Raw genomic sequence first — 17773 nt, 5'->3', positions numbered from 1 at the left:
CAATTATTTTAGAGCATAAATACATGAGTCGATTTTTGCTCACGAAGGATAGAAAAATGTGTTCTGTGTCCTGAGGGCATCCCGAAATGCACATTTGACACATCTAAAAGAAATTATGAGAAAGCCACAACTCACCATCGACAAAACTGGGAATGTGGCAGCCTTCTTCGTTTGCTGCAAAACACAAGCATTCAGCCATCAAGCCATGGGTCCATTGTGAAATGACTTCCAGTTTTTACACTCTCAAATACTAAGTAACTTCAGCTTTATAGTCAAAAAGAAAGAATATCTGAAGAACAAAATAATTAACTGCATCAAAGGGGCATAAGCATCATGCAAGAAAACAACATTCTCTAAACAGGGGTTTATACCTGCTAGTCATTCATATGGCGGCTATATCTCAAAACTACGTGCTAATGAAGTAGCTACGAGCCATTCATATGATGAGCATATTTCTAAACTGTTGGCTAATACCTGCTAGCCATTCATATGGTGAATGTCTCTAAACTGTTGGCTAATACCTGCTAGGCATTCATATGGTGAATGTCTCTAAACTGTGTGCTAATACCTGCTAGCCATTCATATGGTGAGTGCATTTCTAATGAAAACAAACAGGTCTCATCGCTGCGTTGACAGGCCTGTCATTTCTGAATAATTGCAGTGTCTGCATGCATGCAGGGACATTAGATCAGTCGCTGTCTGAATAATTGGCATCACTTAAAATGAAAGCCGTCCAAAGAGGACGTCCGCGTTGAGAAGACATTTGCGGTTATCGATTACACTCTGTAAAGGGCTCCTCCCCTGCTCCAGCAGTCCCGATCATTACACAAAGGATCAAGGATGCTCACATGTACTTACAATGAACACAGATCGTCTCCTGTTGGATTTGGGTTTGGATTCTCACCGGGCCGAGGAGGCCTGATAGGCTATTACATGTGACCTCTGATATACAAGTTGCTTTGTGAAACATTCTAACATGGACAAATACTCAAAATAAGTAAACTTTATTTGAGGGAAAACTGGGGCAAAAACCTATTATGTAATTATATGCCTGATTAAGAACACTGAAAGTACCTGTGTCTATCCTTCATCACATATGCTATGCAAATAGCGCTAATGCTTGGCAATAATGGCTTAAAATCTGAGCCAGACAATTACGCTTGGCTCTGTCTGCTATTTCAGAAGGAACTAAGCATAAATGGGTTTCAAGAAATAAACCAACTGTTCTAGAGCACTTTGTGTTACTCAGCAGGGCCGCGTGGGCAGATACGTCCATTTCAAAATGTTCTTTGTCCAAAATCCCTTTTACCATCTAATCGGCTGGTTCTGTCCAGGAGACATTCGAGCACGGTCAGAGACGCTGTTCTTTTGTTTCCAAACAGAGAGACGGGGCGGGAATCGTGGTGGAGGCAGTTACTGCTGGATCACACACACAGCTGTGAGAACACAGCTTATGGGTCAGGCTGTTTCTGAATGGAGATGTACATGGCACACTTGCAAAACACACATAGTGAGTGTGCATGGGCTGAGGGTCTTTACATAGAAGGTTATTTATATTAAAGGACATGTGGTCTGGGACTTACACAGTTGCCTGAAAAATGGGACTGTAAGGAGACATATCTCTCCACAAATGCTACCGAGCTGTCCATTCCTGGAGCACAGAAATGTGCCCCATGCGCGCGCGCGCACACACACACACACACACACACACACACACACACAAACACACACACACACACACAAACACACACACACACACACACACACACACACACAAATAGCTCACCTCTGTGGCATTATTATTCTCCACTGGCCCATTGAGATCAGACCGCTGCTGTTTCCGGGGCTGATCCACGCTGTTAGGCACCTGCTTCGGATGAGACGGCACGGACATTAGAGCTTCGGGAAAGCACTGGGGTAGACAGGGGTTTGGACACTCACCAGGTCATGAAACAGCGGTTAATCAAAAATAAGTAAGAGAACTGTGTTGGAAAATTACCACACTGGTGAATCACAGATATATTTTACAGTAGATGTATGTGGCGGCCTGTAGCGTAGTGGTTAAGGTAAAGGACTGGGACCCACAAGGTTGGTGGTTCTAATCCCGGTGTAGCCACAATAAGATCTGCACAGCCCTAGTTCTACCTATTAAGGCACCCGCCCTGTTTGGAATTAGTAACCCATCAAGCGGTGATGGGCGATGGGATAGAAATCATGCTGGTTAAGGCTATAAGAACTAGGTTGGTTTCCAGTCACTATTTTTTACACACACTGATGAAAGGTCTGTGTTTTACTCCCATTTGAAAATAAATGCAGACTGTTTGCAATCCCCACGTGGAAATAAAATACATTAAATTTTAAGCAAGCTTTATGTTGCATTTCTGGTGTGTGAAAGCTTCTTTCTTGAATTGGCAACATTTTGATTGAGACACAGCCAGATTTTCATGGGCTGATTCTCGAGGTAATGTAAATGTAAAATGGGTTGAGTACAGACAGGATATTGTGGAAACTGCAGGATGGGGCAGTTTCTCCTCTAAAGATTCCATGGAGTCTTGCTAATATGCTAAGCTCCCATAAAACTGCATTATATTCCATATTAAACCCACAAAGAGCTCCTAAAGACCAGACTCCATGCACCACAGCTAGTGTTTCTAGTGCACTGCAGCCTGTGGAACATGGTGGTGTGTGTGTATGTGTGTGCGTGTGTGTGTGTGTGTGTGTGCTTGTACCAGAACAATCTGAGATCTCAAGATTGGGTTTCCACTCGCATTCCACATGGAGACATGGCTGAAAAGCAGGTCTTTGTTTGTAGCTGCGGAGATTACGATCGAGCAGAGTTGGGGGCAGAGTTAGGGGTGTTCTGTTTCGAATCAGCGGAATACTAATATCTCCCACATAACCCTAGGAGCCTAAGGTGAGGCTGCAGGCAACAAGAAACCCTGATAGATCTTCATCCTCATAAATTATTCATCGTTCAGCTCTCCAGCCCCTAGAGGGTCTTCATCTGCCATCAATCTTCCCAGAAGTCCTCATGACTGAGTGCCATTTTATACCGCTACGTTCTTGATCAAATTCCTTCTTTTTTTATTTTTTTGGTGTCATTGGCATAAAACAGGCATTTTAAGAGAACCTCAAAGGAGAATGAAGCCATTTTAATCCGTCACGCGATAATGCATGCGGGCCCTTCTCCCTGTACTCACACATCAATATTCACAATCCCTTTTACATTCACGGTACACAGGCCGTTTATCGTCTGACCCCCTAACCGGCGGCTACGGATTCGCTGTCCGGTCCACCCTGTCAATTAGCCCTTAATTGGCCAAATCAGTTTCATTAGCGGGATTGAATTTCTGGAGAACCTGGGAAACGCACGGCGCTCCCGTGTCACGCCGCCCCTCTCGACGGGACAGAGACGCAGCGCGGCGGACGAACGGGCGGCACCAACGGGGGAGCGCTACGCTCGGACCGAGACTGAGCCGCGCGGAGAGGGGAGGGAGGGGGAGCGGGCAGACTACGCGCACGGAATACACAAACAGGGCCGATGGGATCCGAGACAGGGCGATGGGCGGGGGGTGCGAAATGCAATAACCCGTCTTCCGCCAGACCCATAAACGTCTCCCCCCGTCGTTAATCTTTTTTTTAAATCTGTTCGGAAGGATGAGGACCGTCGCAGAATTTGAAATGACCCTGGCCTCGTGCCCACTGTCCGAGCCGCTGCACAGACGAGTGCATTACCGAGACTCGTATGAGCGTTTAATGGAGGTGGGAAGCCACTGACGAGACGGCACGGTCAATGCAATCACTTTTACTGCGGGCTGCCATCCTCAGACGCACTGAGAAGCATTACCGCTGTGATTCAGCAAAGGTGAAGAGTGACAGTGAAAGCAACATTTTAATTACTGTTCAAATTAAATTTTTATGCAATTAAGTGTTTTAAAATTGTACTTTTTTTTTCAACAACCAGAATGACATTTTTGAATACCTGTTTGAAAATGACACTGGTGCGTAATTTGCGGACCTTCCCCGGTTTATCTTGACCACGCCCGCCTTTTGTCTCCCTGGAACCCCTCACCTGTTCCTGTGCCGATGGGGGTCTCTCCTCCGGAGAGTAGGAACGTGCCTTCACCCCTCTCTGCAGCTCAGGGTTGGTGTGCCGAGCAGGGGGGATGTTGAGAGATTTGGGGCGGCCCTCGTGCCGGTGCGGGGTGTAAGGGGCGGGTTCGGGCTTGGTGGGGGGCTCGGGGTGGTCTTTGGGCGGGGCGTCCAGCTGCAGCTCCTCTGGGCTCTGGTCCGTGCCGCTGCTCAGACTGCCCATGCTCATGCTCATCTTAATTTCGGCCACGATCTGATCAATGTCCTCCTCAGCGTCCTCCCCGCCCTCCGCCACGCCCAGGCCACCCCGCTCGGCCCCCTCCCTGCCCCGGCGACCCCGGCAGGGTGAAACAGGCACAGAGTTCCCAGTGTGCTCTGGGGCATAATAGTCCCCAGTGTAATCACCTCGATCTGGCTCCTCCCTTTCCCTGTCGTTAGGACAGTACGCCTCACACTCCTCTTCCCTCTGGTTAGGACAGTAGCCCTCACACTCCTCCCCTTCAACCTTGTTAGGGCAGTACCCCTCACACTCTTCCCCTTCCCTGTCGTTAGGACAGTAGCCCTCACACTCCTCCCCTTCCACCTCGTTAGGGCAGTAGCCCTCACACTCCTCCCCTTCCACCTCGTTAGGGCAGTAGCCCTCACACTCCTCCCCTTCCACCTCATTAGGGCAGTAGCCCTCACACTCCTCCCCTTCCACCTCATTAGGGCAGTAGCCCTCACACGCTTCCCCTTCCCTGTCATTAGGGCAGTACGCCTCACACTCCTCCCCTTCCCTCTCGTTAGGACAGTACCCCTCACACTCCTCCCCTTCCCTCTCGTTAGGACAGTACCCCTCACACTCCTCCCCTTCCCTCTCGTTAGGACAGTACCCCTCACACTCCTCCTCTTCCCTCTCGTTAGGACAGTACCCCTCACACTCCTCCTCTTCCCTCTCATTAGGACAGTACACCTCACATTCCTCCTCTTCCCTCTCATTAGGACAGTACGCCTCACATTCCTCCTCTTCCACCTCGTTAGGACAGTACGCCTCACACTCCTCCTCTTCCACCTCATTAGGACAGTACCCCTCACACTCCTCCTCTTCCACCTCGTTAGGACAGTACGCGTCACACTCCTCCTCTTCCACCTCATTAGGACAGTACGCCTCACACTGCTCCTCTTCCACCTCGTTAGGGCAGTACCCCTCACACTGCTCCCCTTCCACCTCCTCACTACCCAGTTTGGGGACCCTCAGTGAGGTGGGGGGCTGGTCAGGGAGAGGTTCGGTGCTCCCCTGAAACTGCCGCTCATCCGTGGCCTCTTCATTCCGCCCCTCTGGCTCCACCCACTCCTCCACCGCCTCCTGGGATTGGTCGGTGTCGGGGGCCGGTTGGGGACGGGCGGGGTCGTACTCCCCTCCCTCCAGGTAACTGTCATCCTCGGGACAATAGCGGATGTAGTAAGTCACACCCTCGTCCTCCTCGGGCAGACCTTCGTCAAAGTCTTCCTCCTCGTCCGACGTGTTGTTGACGTAGTCAGAGCTGGAGTCCCCGTCCACACTGTCTGGGTGGGTGCGGCAGTCTGCTTGGGCGCGATGGGGGGTGCTGGGCGTTGTCGGCCGGTTGTCCTTGGAGACAGGGTCTTGGGAGCCGCAGTAGGGCCGTTGGGGGGCTTCCTCGCCCTGGGACCCCTTCTCGGTCTCGTCCGCGGGGAACGGGGCGGGGCAGGGCCGAGGGAGGGGGTCGGCCATGCCGCTGCAGGTCCCCGACCGCTTTCGGTTAGCCATTGCTGGCTGCTCACACGCCGTGCATCTCCACTCCTACAGCCCTGCACAGTGAACAAAGGAGGCCGTTACCGCAGTGCTAATTAATTACAATCATCAGGACAGCGCAAACACAGGAGCCGGGAACACAGCGCCTGGCAAACAACAGGAAGGACGCTTCCCTGGTCTACTACTTCGCCTCGGAGAGTCGTTTTAGACCGAGCGAGACAACGCGACAGTGCGATCCACACCGCAAATGCCCGAAAAGGAAATTAGAGCCACGCTGGGCAGGGAGCACATACAGTAAATTTCATAAGCCAGCCTTTCTAATTAAAAAATAAACACTGAAAAATCAAGAGAGCAATTAAGGTTAAGGAAGGAATCCACAAGAAGAGCTGTTGTTAACAGGTGGCGTCTTTGCTTGAATAAAATCGCCATTTTGGCACATCCAGCAAGCCAACAAATACTTGGGCAGACACATTTCACAGATGCAGGCAAATATCTTGCAAACTCGTCTGTGGGGTTGTCTCCCTTTTCCTTCTGGTGGCTGCTTCTAATTTGACACAAATGTTTGCTACTGGACCTGGTATATCCTTTAGGTTCTCAGTGACGTGGCACAGCGGGCATCAGACACTGGCTGCCAGTGGGAGTCTCCTTTGGCCCAGGATCACATAACCACTGAAAGACTCATTTCTGCTTGAGGCTGGCCTCGAACTTTACTTACTCATAGTGCTGCCATCAAATGCTTTGTGACAGAAGCCTCAAACATATTATACTGCAGTGCAATGTTTCAGTATGATTTACAGCACAGTATTACAGAGGTTTCACTCTTCCTGTCAAAGTGCGCCAACATAAAATCAAAGGCCAACATTCTCACGTTCGCTGAACAAGGCTCTGCTACAATGCTTAAAGCAGTAACATTGTGGTTGAATGTGACACTTGTCAGTTGTCTTTAGGCAACAATAAAACAAATGTGCATGATTTTTTTATTACTCAGTCATTTGAATGCATTTTAAAACTTGTTTTACTAAGCTTAAATCTCCCACTATAAAAGTGTCTGGGCGTGGTAATGAGAACTGCTAGCTATTATTGACAGACCATGCCCCCATTTTCCACACACTGTTGTTTGTTACCATCATCTGAATTTTCACAACCTAGCAAACTGAGTATATCTAACTATGATCGATAGCTAAGGTAAGGATGCAGACTTATCCTACAATAATTTTTGCTAGCTAGCGATCAAAGTTAAAATAATAGCACAACTTACATGTCCTTATGAAAGCAAACTAGCTAGTTAACCTTATCGATAATGTCACCTTATACAAGCAAACTAGCTAGCTAGCTAAATTAATATATCCAGTAATAGTCTAATATTCCTTAAAAGGCACATCTTGGCTGTAAGCCAGCAGCAGAACCTGGATATGTGCGCACTGCGAGGAAATATTTAATACTTTCATTGTGTTTCTTCAATGCCCTCTTGTGCAAACTGCGTATAAAGACCAAGAAATTGTGACCAACCACCTGCTCCTTTAAATGTGAAGCAATCGATGCAGGAGTAGAGCCGAGAAACAGGTCTGCAGGCAGCGGAACGGATTCTTCTGCCACCCTCATACTTCAGTCTCAGAAAGGGGTCACATGAACAGCTCTGAACCCCGTCTTCAATGTGGGACTCCGTACACACATGGGAGTCTGCCGTGTCATGAAGATGATTGAAGAAGCACAACCGATGGGAGGGCCTCTCGGTGATCGCCCAAACTCAGATCAGCAGGCGGGATCTTCCATGGAAAGCCATGGAGGAAGGAGCCCGTGGGGAGCGGATAACGAGCGGACACGCGCGAGCACGCCGGCCGCGTTCCCCCCAGAGCCGCGACGCGGGCGACAGACAGTCAGGTCAGGGAGGAACAGCGGGAAACAGCTGTACACATCAGCAGAGCACGTCACGCGTTTCACTCGCTGTTCCCTGGCGCCGTCTCCGGCAGTCCCCGAGCGCAGCTGCGCTGCCAGCCTCCACCAGGAGGCTTCCGTTGTTGCTTTTGTCCTCCTCCCCCCCCGTGCTTAATTTATATACCCCATTCATAATTATTTCTGTGGCAAAGAACACCCGCGGTCACACGAGAGGCCTCCTCTTCCTCTGTCCATATTATCAGCCACCCCACGCCAGGGCTGAGGCCCAGTCTAAGCCCAATTAAAGGAGGGGAGGAGGGGGGGGGGGGGGGGGTGACTGAGTGAGCTCCCACCGAGCTCCAGGGAACCTGGCTCTCCAGTTAATGGAAGGGGGGGGGGGGGGGGGGGGTGAGTGAGGTGTCAGAATGCAGTCTACATAACCTCCAGCCCTGCTGTACGTTTCTGCACCTAATGAGGTTCTTCTGGCTCGGGCAGATGGCTGTCGCTCACCCACACCCTTTCAGCTCTCTGGGTTTGTTATATTAACCTTACTCTTCATCTCCTACCTGCATCCTCTATCCTGGGTGCAGTTTGAGAAAGCCAGGCTTTTCCTTTGTGAAGGGTTCCCTTTGTGAACCCGGCCTGACCTCTTCAGCCAGCCCCGCACTCCTCTTCAAACCCCCTTTACAGCGGCGGCAGGAGCCACGCCTAGTTCCTACACAGAATTGCTGGTAACCAAGGGTAACCGCCTCCCTTGAGTAACCATGGCGTTTACCCCCACCCCCCCAACCCCACGCTGTAAATGCACACTGCCTCTGAATCTCTCTCAGAATGGACACCTTGCTGCCGATAAATCACTCTCCAATAGCACAGACCCAGGGGAACACTGCTGTTCCTTTGCTCCGTTAGGGCTGGCGACTCTAATGAGCATTTGCATCATGAATACACCACAAAGGTGAGTTTTTATATCTGGAGTTTTGAATACATTATCATGCAAATGACGACCTCCTCGCATACAGACACATACAGACTCCATCCTCCCAGTTCAGTTCAAGTGTAATAAAGTCAAACCGTATCTGATAAAATCTGTATGAAATATCAGGCCGTGTCAAGGTTAATGGCTATGGGATTATGCTGCATTTAAAATGGCTGTGCTCGATTATGAAATAATATGGCTTTGAGGAGGCACACTGTATATGGGGCTGAGGACTGGCACAGCATTGTGGGATACAGCCAGACGTTTCTGTTTCTTTCCTTTTTTGTCTCAGAATTTACAGGCAGGCAGCGGAGCGCTGTCATACCAATGGTCCCGGTGAGGCAAGGTGGAGAACAGAGTGGTAATTTAGTTTAGCGAAAAAGAGCAGCTCACAATATTGTGGTTATCAAATAACATCAGGTAAAATGTGCTGGAAGACCTGCACTCTCCTTTCTCACAGCAAACAACCAAATAATACAGCTTTTTCCTTAAAATTACTTTTCTTAAAAGTACTGAATGAACATATGGAACATATTATTTACAATTATGTGTTACGATCAGGCTTTATTTAATAAAAGCAATAATTAGAAGTTGTTCTGACAAGTATGGCAAACACTAGGATAATACATGTTACTTGCAGGTATCTGGGCAGATTGTGAGGTGCATAATGAAAGTAAGGCTTTTGGAATAATGAATGAAGTACTGAATATAAAAACAATTAGCAAGTCACACAAGCAAGCAACTGGAAAAAAACCCAAATTAATTATCAGCAACTGTTCTCATTTAGACAGTACTTCCAAATTTGAATATTAATGAAATTGACTTTTGCTCAGTTCTGCTTATGACTGTATAATATCGGCCAGAGGTTCCCAATCATAGTCCTGGGTAATCTCTGTGTATGCTGGTTTATGTTCCAAAGACTACTGCAATCCCAGACTTTTGACAATGTGAATTTTTATTAATTGGGTGCTTTTTGTGTTTAAACCACTTCATTCACATTGTGCTTATTGTGCTATATTGCAAACAATTACATAAAAGGAGGTTTCAAATTAAAGAGGCGAATAAATAGGGTCCTAATGAGGTTGTTGAACACCTGTGTTTAAGTTTTATCCTTATTTTTTCCTTAAACTCATTATCTTAAATACAATGCAGGTTTGGCTCATTAGCATTTGTTTGTTTTTGAATTTCTCATTATCTACAAAATCATTAATTTGACACAATGTGGCTCAAGAGGGTAAATAATCCCTCTAAACATGAAAAGCACCCAATTAAGTAAAATGCACAGCTTGTTAAAATTCTGGGATTGCAGTTGTGAGAGTGGAAAAACTAGTGATGTCCCAGGTCCAAGGCTGGGAGATATTTTCAGCTGTTCACACCCAACAGAGGCAGGCAGAGCTGGAACACCATGAGGATCCCTGACCATTCCCCCATACACAATCTTTCAATCCTGTGTTTAAGGACCGCCTTCTTCAATTCAACTCACACACACACACAAAGTTTCTTAAATGATTGATTGTGGGTTGTGGAAATACAGTGGAACACTTCAAGAAAATATAATACAGCTTATAAATTGAAAAACTGAAATTGCGTATAATTTATGTGCCGCTGTAAAATATGTCCCCCTATCGCAGCCCATTTCCCAGCATAAAGATCTATTCATCAGACCCGAGAAACAAGCAGCCAGACATATTTCACCGCAGGACCGTGGTGCATGATTTCAGCTGAAAGGCTGGAATTGCAATAAACCTTATAGATTTACTGCGTGGTCTCACCTCTGTGGAATGGCTAATGAGTGCTTGGTGAGAGAAAGAATCCCAAAAAAAAATATTTAAAAAAAAATCTCATTTTAGACATTTTCATACCGATATGAATTAATGATAAACATGGTAGGCAAAGACTACCAAATTAATTCTGGTCATTTACATAGTACTAATTTGGAATTATTGTGCGGGCAACACTAAATCAAACTGTTTGAACGCTGGGATTTTACAATGAATTAGTAGCACAATGCGGCGAGAATATTATGGCCTGGCCCCCCCTCACTGCATCATCCTAATCATCACCATCAGCCTCTCATTCGACTGTAGTACGAAATGTGTAGAAAGTGAATCACTGCCACATACTCCATGCAGGAGGCCCAGATCAGCGTAATATTGAAATGAAAATACTCTCCTGTAATCTGAGAACACTGACAAAGAATGAACCAACCGTTCTTTCGTTTAATATACAGGCACCCGCAAAACTGTCGATTTCATAAATATGCACTCGTCTTTCCTTTCCCTCCCGTATCTGTTGCCTTGCAGTAGTACACACCGTGCCTTCCGGCATTGTGCCATTATGCCCATCACTGCACATCCACACCGGCTCCACTCTGCCGGGACGGTACGTGTGAGAACACCACACAATCACAGCAAAAAGAGTCAATCGCAGGTCAAGGAAGAATCGAAGCAATGATGGAGGGTGACTGCAAAAATAAACATCATTAGGCGGTTAAGTGGAAAGTAGCAGTGTTCCCCAAACACATTTGCAATGCAATACTTCCTTTATGTAGCAGCATAAATAGAGCAATAAAAATAACTCCAATGCCCAAAGTGTACACAAGGAAATATTGTACTCATTCCAATTCCAACAATTATATACCTAATAAAGTGCTCACAGAGTGTATTTATTAAATCTGTCTTCTACTGCTGTAGCCTATCCACATAAGGTGTGTTCAGAGATGCTCTTCTGCATACCACTGTTGTAATGTGTGGTTATTTGCATTATTGTCACTGGCCCTTCTCCACTGACCTCACTCATTTTTGCCTGCAGAACTGCTGCTCACTGGAGACAAACTCTAGAGACCGTTGTGTGTGGGAAATCAGCCATTTTGGAGTTATTCAAACCAACCTGTCTGGCACCAACAATCATTCCATGGTCAAAGTCACTGAGATCATATTTATTCCCCATTTTCACACTGGGTCTGAAAAACAAGCAGGTACAGGTCTACCTAATAAAATGCTCAGTGAGTATTTATTCAATGTAATTTAAAACAGAAAATGTCTTAAACCTTCTTTCAAAGCCCTTTTTCTGCCCTTACAGTACAATGAGACACATGAGTAATGTTTATTACGTGTTTAATGTGAACGCCACCATTTACATAGCGCACTGATCAAATCAACTGCTTTCAAATGGACATACATAATTAATGAAGGAGACAACATAGATATTACCATAGCGGACCAACAAATGCATACAATTACCTGTAAACAGATACATACACACTATGTATTCAAATTATTTGCCAATTTAGCTCTTCTTTCCATTGCTGGCTTCTTTAGCAATAAAATACCTTTAAACCCTGTTTTAATGGTGAGGCCTGCATGGTGTAGCCGATTGCATCGACAGTTAGCGGTTTATTGCCCTTATCTGCATCTTTTGCGGAGAGAAAAATGAATGAAAATAAATATCTGTTTTTGGCCCGCTGAGCTCATTTTCACACATGAAGGGAGTACCCGTCAACAGGAGCCTTCAGTCACCTGCTCTGGGCTCCCGCTCTCACACTGACACCTCTCTCCTCTCTCCTCCCTGCGCCAGTCTGCCTCTCGTTTCAGCGAGGCTACCGCATCACCCAGCTGCTTCTCCCCAGAACAGATCACACAGTGAAGCCACAGAGTCAACCAGATGCCTGGCACAGCGTAACATCAGCCCCTTCTCACGTGTCCACCCTTATTCTGAGAACATCTCCATTGGCCCCGTACTGCAGAGGCACCATATCGCAATGGTTTCTCCGAGTGTAACTGCCATTATTGTAGGTTCTCGTTACATTACCTTGGCCCACACAGCCGTCCACTGAATCCGGTCACTACACAACACGCACAGTAGGTGGAGCGCAATGGAACAGTTTTGCGATGGGTCCAAACTTTGGTGTATACAGTTGAGGAGCATATAAGTGACAGCATGAGCAGCACTTCTTAGTTTCTGTTTCTCTAGAAGCACTCGCGGCTGGCTGAGCCACGCGCAGGCCGTTTAATTGGAGTTATTTTAGACACAGCTGGTGAAGTGCTCCCTGGTAAATGTGACTTATTTATGTCCGGGATGAGAAGGAGCTTCAAATTAGTCTGCAAAGCCTTCCTCGTCGTGCTGACAAATGCCTCTGTTCTGACTTCCTGGCATTAACGGTGAGGGGAAAAAAACGAATCCCAGCCTTTCAATCTTCACAACATGGATGAGAAGTGGCTTCCCCGTTGTGCAGTCACATCCATCTGCCTGATTTGAACATGTGCAAATAGCAGAGGAGATATTAAAGGATATGCCATCGCTACAAGTGATGGGAAACGGCTTACCCTGCCTGGTCGTGCAGGAAGAGACGCAAACGGGAGGGTTAACTGAAAGGTGCTCACCACCTCCATTAGTACAAAGCTTTCTGTGTTCAGCCACCTGCCACAAACAATAGGTAGGTCACATATATTTTGCTTTGGCATTTAGCAGGTATACAGTATATGCTTCCTAGGAGATGCTTTTATCCAAAGTTTTTCCTGGGATTTCTGTAGCGTAGTGGTTAAGGTACATGACTGGGACACGCAAGGTTGGTGGTTCGATCGCCAGTGTAGCCACAATAATATCCGCACAGCTGTTGGGCCTTTGAGCAAGCTTAACCCTGTATTGCTCCAGGGGAGGATTGTCTCCTGCTTAGTCAAATCAACTGTATGTCGCTCTGGATAAGAGCGTCTGCCAAATGCCATTAATGTAATGTAATGGATTGAACCCACAACCTGGAGATATAGTGTCCAGTAGGTTTTCACTCCAATCCTAATAGTGCACCTAATTCAACAGCAAGAGATCATGTTGAGCTGCTAACGAGTAGAATCTGGAAAAGTACAGGACGGTATGTCTCCAGGAACAGGGTTGGGCAGCCTTGCTTTCACAGTGCGTTTCTCTCTGGATTTGTCACGCAGGTAAATATACAATCAGGCGGATTTATAGGGCCGACGCAAATTTTATACGAGCTGAGGCAAGCGGTTTCCTGCCCTTTGCTTCAGCCACTAGAGATACTGCTGCTAAATCTTCAGCTATAAAGCAAATGTACACTACAGCAGAAACAACAAAACAACGGGACAGCGGAAATATGAATCCCTGCAGCCTCCTCAGCCACAAAGGCAGTGCCGTGAATTAGCGGCTAAAATTAGTTTCATTTATTCTCTTAATTGATAGAACGGGTGTGAAGCGTAGTACTGAATCGTAGTTCACTATCGTGCTAAGAATAAATGCACTGAGTTATGATGCATTTAAAGCACTGTATGTCTGACTGGCCATTGGCTAGGGTTGCAGTAAAATCCATCAAATTCGCTAAGCACCCCCAACACCTTCCACTTTCAGATTATGGACCCGCGGATACAGCCAACCCCTAGCGACAACATAATATAGTGTATGCCCGCATACTGTACGATAGTTTCATAAAAAATACATGAGCACACAATGAAGAGCAGCCCAGACATTAATAGTGCAAAAGGAGATACTCCGTGTCGACGCAATCACTTCGGTCTTCCAGCAGTGGGCTGGTACCTTACAACATGTCAGCTGCAGGTACACAATCATTAATAGGTTGGAATAAAGTCAACAAATGTAGACAGCTACAAAACAAAACAAAAATTGAACAAATGAATGGAGTGTTCCGCAAGGACGCGGCAATGTTTCTACAATGACCTGACAGTCTATGAACCGTACATTGCCTGAGCTCGCTACGTACAATCTGATATCTGAATCCCTGCATTTATTCATTCCACTTAAGAAGCCTCAAAACGTCTCAATCTCAATGATTTTTTTCCCCCTGTTTTTAAAAGGAAAATAAAAACCATTACATGGGCAAAATCATAAGGGGACCTTGATTCTACCTGAGGAAAAAAAAATACGGAAGGAAAAAAAAAATCCATTTGTTTTGTGAGAGTGTGTGCATGCGTGTGCGTGAATTCGTGCATGTGTGTGCGTGTGCATGTAAGATATTAATTAAATGGCAGGGAATCACTACACAGGCTCTGCACAGCCGGTCACTGTAGTATTGTTCCACACTCTGCTTTACCTCACCGTCCAAACACTTCCAGCAAACGTAGCCTCGATGAGGTTACCAAGCAACCAAAAATAAAGATACACACCGTATTCATGTAGGTACTGTATACTGGTTACCCTGGTTGTAGCTCATACAGTATTGATCATCGATACAATAGTGTAGAATGCTGCACAGAACAAATGTTATTGCTATTGCATTGCACAATGACACTGCTATTACAAGTGCCGTGATATTTTTATTTTTGTTAAACAGATGTTTTTAATATGAGTCAAAAACATTAAACATCAAAACAAAATTCTCAATAGGAAACAGCTGTAGAACGGCAGATGTATAAAATGTGTTTTGGATCACTTTAACATTACATCCTGTTGAACTATACTGATCACTGTCTAACTGCTCAACCCACAAGCCTACACATGGCCAAGTGTGCATACGTCTCTGTGAATTACAGTACTCGTGTTAAATATAAAATTCATAACCAAATGTTGGCAGAATGTTTGTGCCATCTGTTGGAAAGGATTCAACAGAGTTATAAAGGCATGCAAGTTGTATGCTTATAGTCGTGAGCTTGGAGTGGAGTGCTGAAAATTGGGCGATTTGGATGGGGATGATGACCACGTAGGGCTGAGCAGAATTTGCAGAATTTGTTTCAGATCACAGGAAGGTTTCAGATGCACCAAGAACTCAATCAGATTTGCCAACCAAGAGAGCAGTTGGAAGTTTTCGATGTACAGTTGGAGTAAAGTAGGATTTCCATAAGGGGCAGACTAAAAAAAGACACATGCTGTATCTTCATGAATTACTGACAAATGGCTGTCAACAAAATGGCATAGTGAAATGGGATGAACTCCCCTGCTCACATGCATTTTAATTAATATGGCAGGCTCCTTCTACCGTGCCTAAAAACAAGCCCCCAGTCTAGTCTTATACTGCCAGTTTCTGTTCCTTTACATCTGCTAGGAATTTCCTTTTATTAGTGCACTCAATTTACATTGTGCAAAAGTACTGTTACTCCCATTACCGTCAGTCTTCATGTTGGCACACACTGTTAAATCAATATAATTGTGTTTTTATTAAGGGCTTAAGGAAGACAACCTCCAGCAACACTCGACAGTGTGATTCTCTTTGTTTTCATTGTGCTTTCAAAACACTGCTCCACGAGAAGCAGATATGGATATTGCAGAGATATACCTAATCCCTCACTTGTTTAATTTCCTATTACCCTCTCTGCTACTGCTATTTTAGTGTTTACAATTTCTGCCAGACCTCGTGGGCTCAATTAACATTGAGACACTCACCAATATTTAAGTGCATTTAACCACATAGGGTTTTTATGTTTTGAACTGATGAAATCACTTTCACGTCTGAACTATATACTGTATCCGTGTAAACATAGCACAGAGCGCTACACCACTGGGCTCCCTTAACAATATTGGTTGGTGTAGAAACTAATGGAATACCCAGTTCTCTCAACTTACCACAAAGTACCAAAAAGACAAAGCCCATTGCACCTTTTAAATAAATCCAAGATGGAAAGCCTGAGAGAAATCTAGAGGGGGAAAAAATCCATTACAAGACAGTTACAAAGAATACCCTGAAGGAAGCAAAATAATTAAATGTCGCTCTGAAATAAGTTTGTGCTGCCAGAACTTCAATTTTCGATTTACACAGATGTGGTCTTTCAGAAAGTCAGCACATCCATTCTTTCAATGAGTGAAAAGGCTACCAGTGCAACACCTGGTAATCTCACAGAGACCAATTCTGCCTCAAGAATATTTATCAAGGCTGTATGAAAGATACATGCCAGCTAGCTTCAGTGCCTTAAGGGGTACAGAGAAAGGGTTTACAACTGCTCAGGGCTGATACCCAGGATGGTAAAGCTTGCATACACGAGGGCTGGAAACTGTGGAAAACGTGAACTTGTGACCACAGAACAAGACCTAATGTTGAATTTCTCCATACACTCTGAAAAGAAAGCTAGCCTTTTTTACAAGTCCGTTCAATGGTAGCCTACTGCACATTCAACTGCTGTGTTTTCAACTCTTCTCACTTTGAGAATTACTCCTTGGGGGCACTGTGCTATTTTACATGGTGGAATTTAATCAGGTCTCACCAGCTGGAAATCTCCACATGGAGATGAAGTAAGCCACTAAGAGCATATTCATGGTGTGGTTAGCATTAACAAGATTAAGAGTGCTGATGTTATAATCCTATTCTATTTTATCCTCATTTCAGCCAATTTAACACACCGCATATGAACTGACACACAGATAGATACACACAAGTGGATGCATGCACAGACCCACACACACACACACACACACATCGCTGCAGAGAGAGTTGCTGCAGATGCCCACCTTCCTGGCAGTCTCAGGCAGCCAATCGTTCCACTCCCAGCAGCCTCTGGGCAGAACAGGAGGTAGCAGTCAGACACACATGCAAAGGGCTGACAGGCCCAAAAAAATAAAAAAAATAAAAAAGTTACTTTTCCTTTTTTTATGATAAAACACACGGTGACCGAACTCACAAGACAGATGAGACTGGGAAGGGAAGGCGAAAAGAAAGAGCAGGTAAAAAGCAAATAAAAATGTGGCCTTTTCCTTATGAAACAGTAATGAAAATAACAAATACTGAGAACTTCTAAAAACTGTGCTCCCGGGTGTGTCCCCCACCCACAGACTCCAAACACCTTCTGGAACCTTCAGTAACAATCTCTTACAGATCTGTGGGAAAAACACAAGGTATATAACTTTCTCCTAATGATCACCCCTGTGTGTAAATGCTGGGGTTTTCCCCACCACAAGAGAAAACTGCAAGACATTTGAAAGCTTGGTGGGGAATCAATATAAATGATACCTTAATAATGCTTTCTGACCCTCCTAGGAGGAACATACAGCGTCAACAAATTTGATTTATTATAAACAGCAGTGCTCAGGCCTGCACTCACTAAAGCAGCAGCAATAGCCGCCATACAGTATAGACATAGCGAGCACTTAATTACGTATTTATTAGACTTATTTTTTAGACTTAT

At 45.6% G+C, this 17773-nt stretch overlaps 1 protein-coding gene across 1 annotated transcript in view; it reads right to left on the bottom strand.

Annotated features, from left to right (window-relative positions):
- Positions 1–17773, bottom strand: part of LOC133110951 (amyloid-beta A4 precursor protein-binding family A member 2-like) — a 68858-nt gene that overhangs the window by 22239 nt on the left and 28846 nt on the right. Inside the window, exons 2-4 of the mRNA XM_061221080.1 lie at positions 4073–5901; positions 1787–1867; positions 129–174 (exon numbers count right to left, since the gene is read on the bottom strand). Of these exons, the coding sequence (XP_061077064.1) occupies positions 129–174; positions 1787–1867; positions 4073–5860 (1915 nt within the window). The 5' untranslated portion in view covers positions 5861–5901. The remainder of the gene's footprint in view (positions 1–128; positions 175–1786; positions 1868–4072; positions 5902–17773) is intronic.

Source organism: Conger conger, chromosome 15, assembly GCF_963514075.1.
Source record: "Conger conger chromosome 15, fConCon1.1, whole genome shotgun sequence".
NCBI lineage: Eukaryota > Metazoa > Chordata > Actinopteri > Anguilliformes > Congridae > Conger > Conger conger.
Note: the sequence above shows the minus strand (reverse complement) of the source record. Positions and strands in the feature narration are given on the sequence as shown.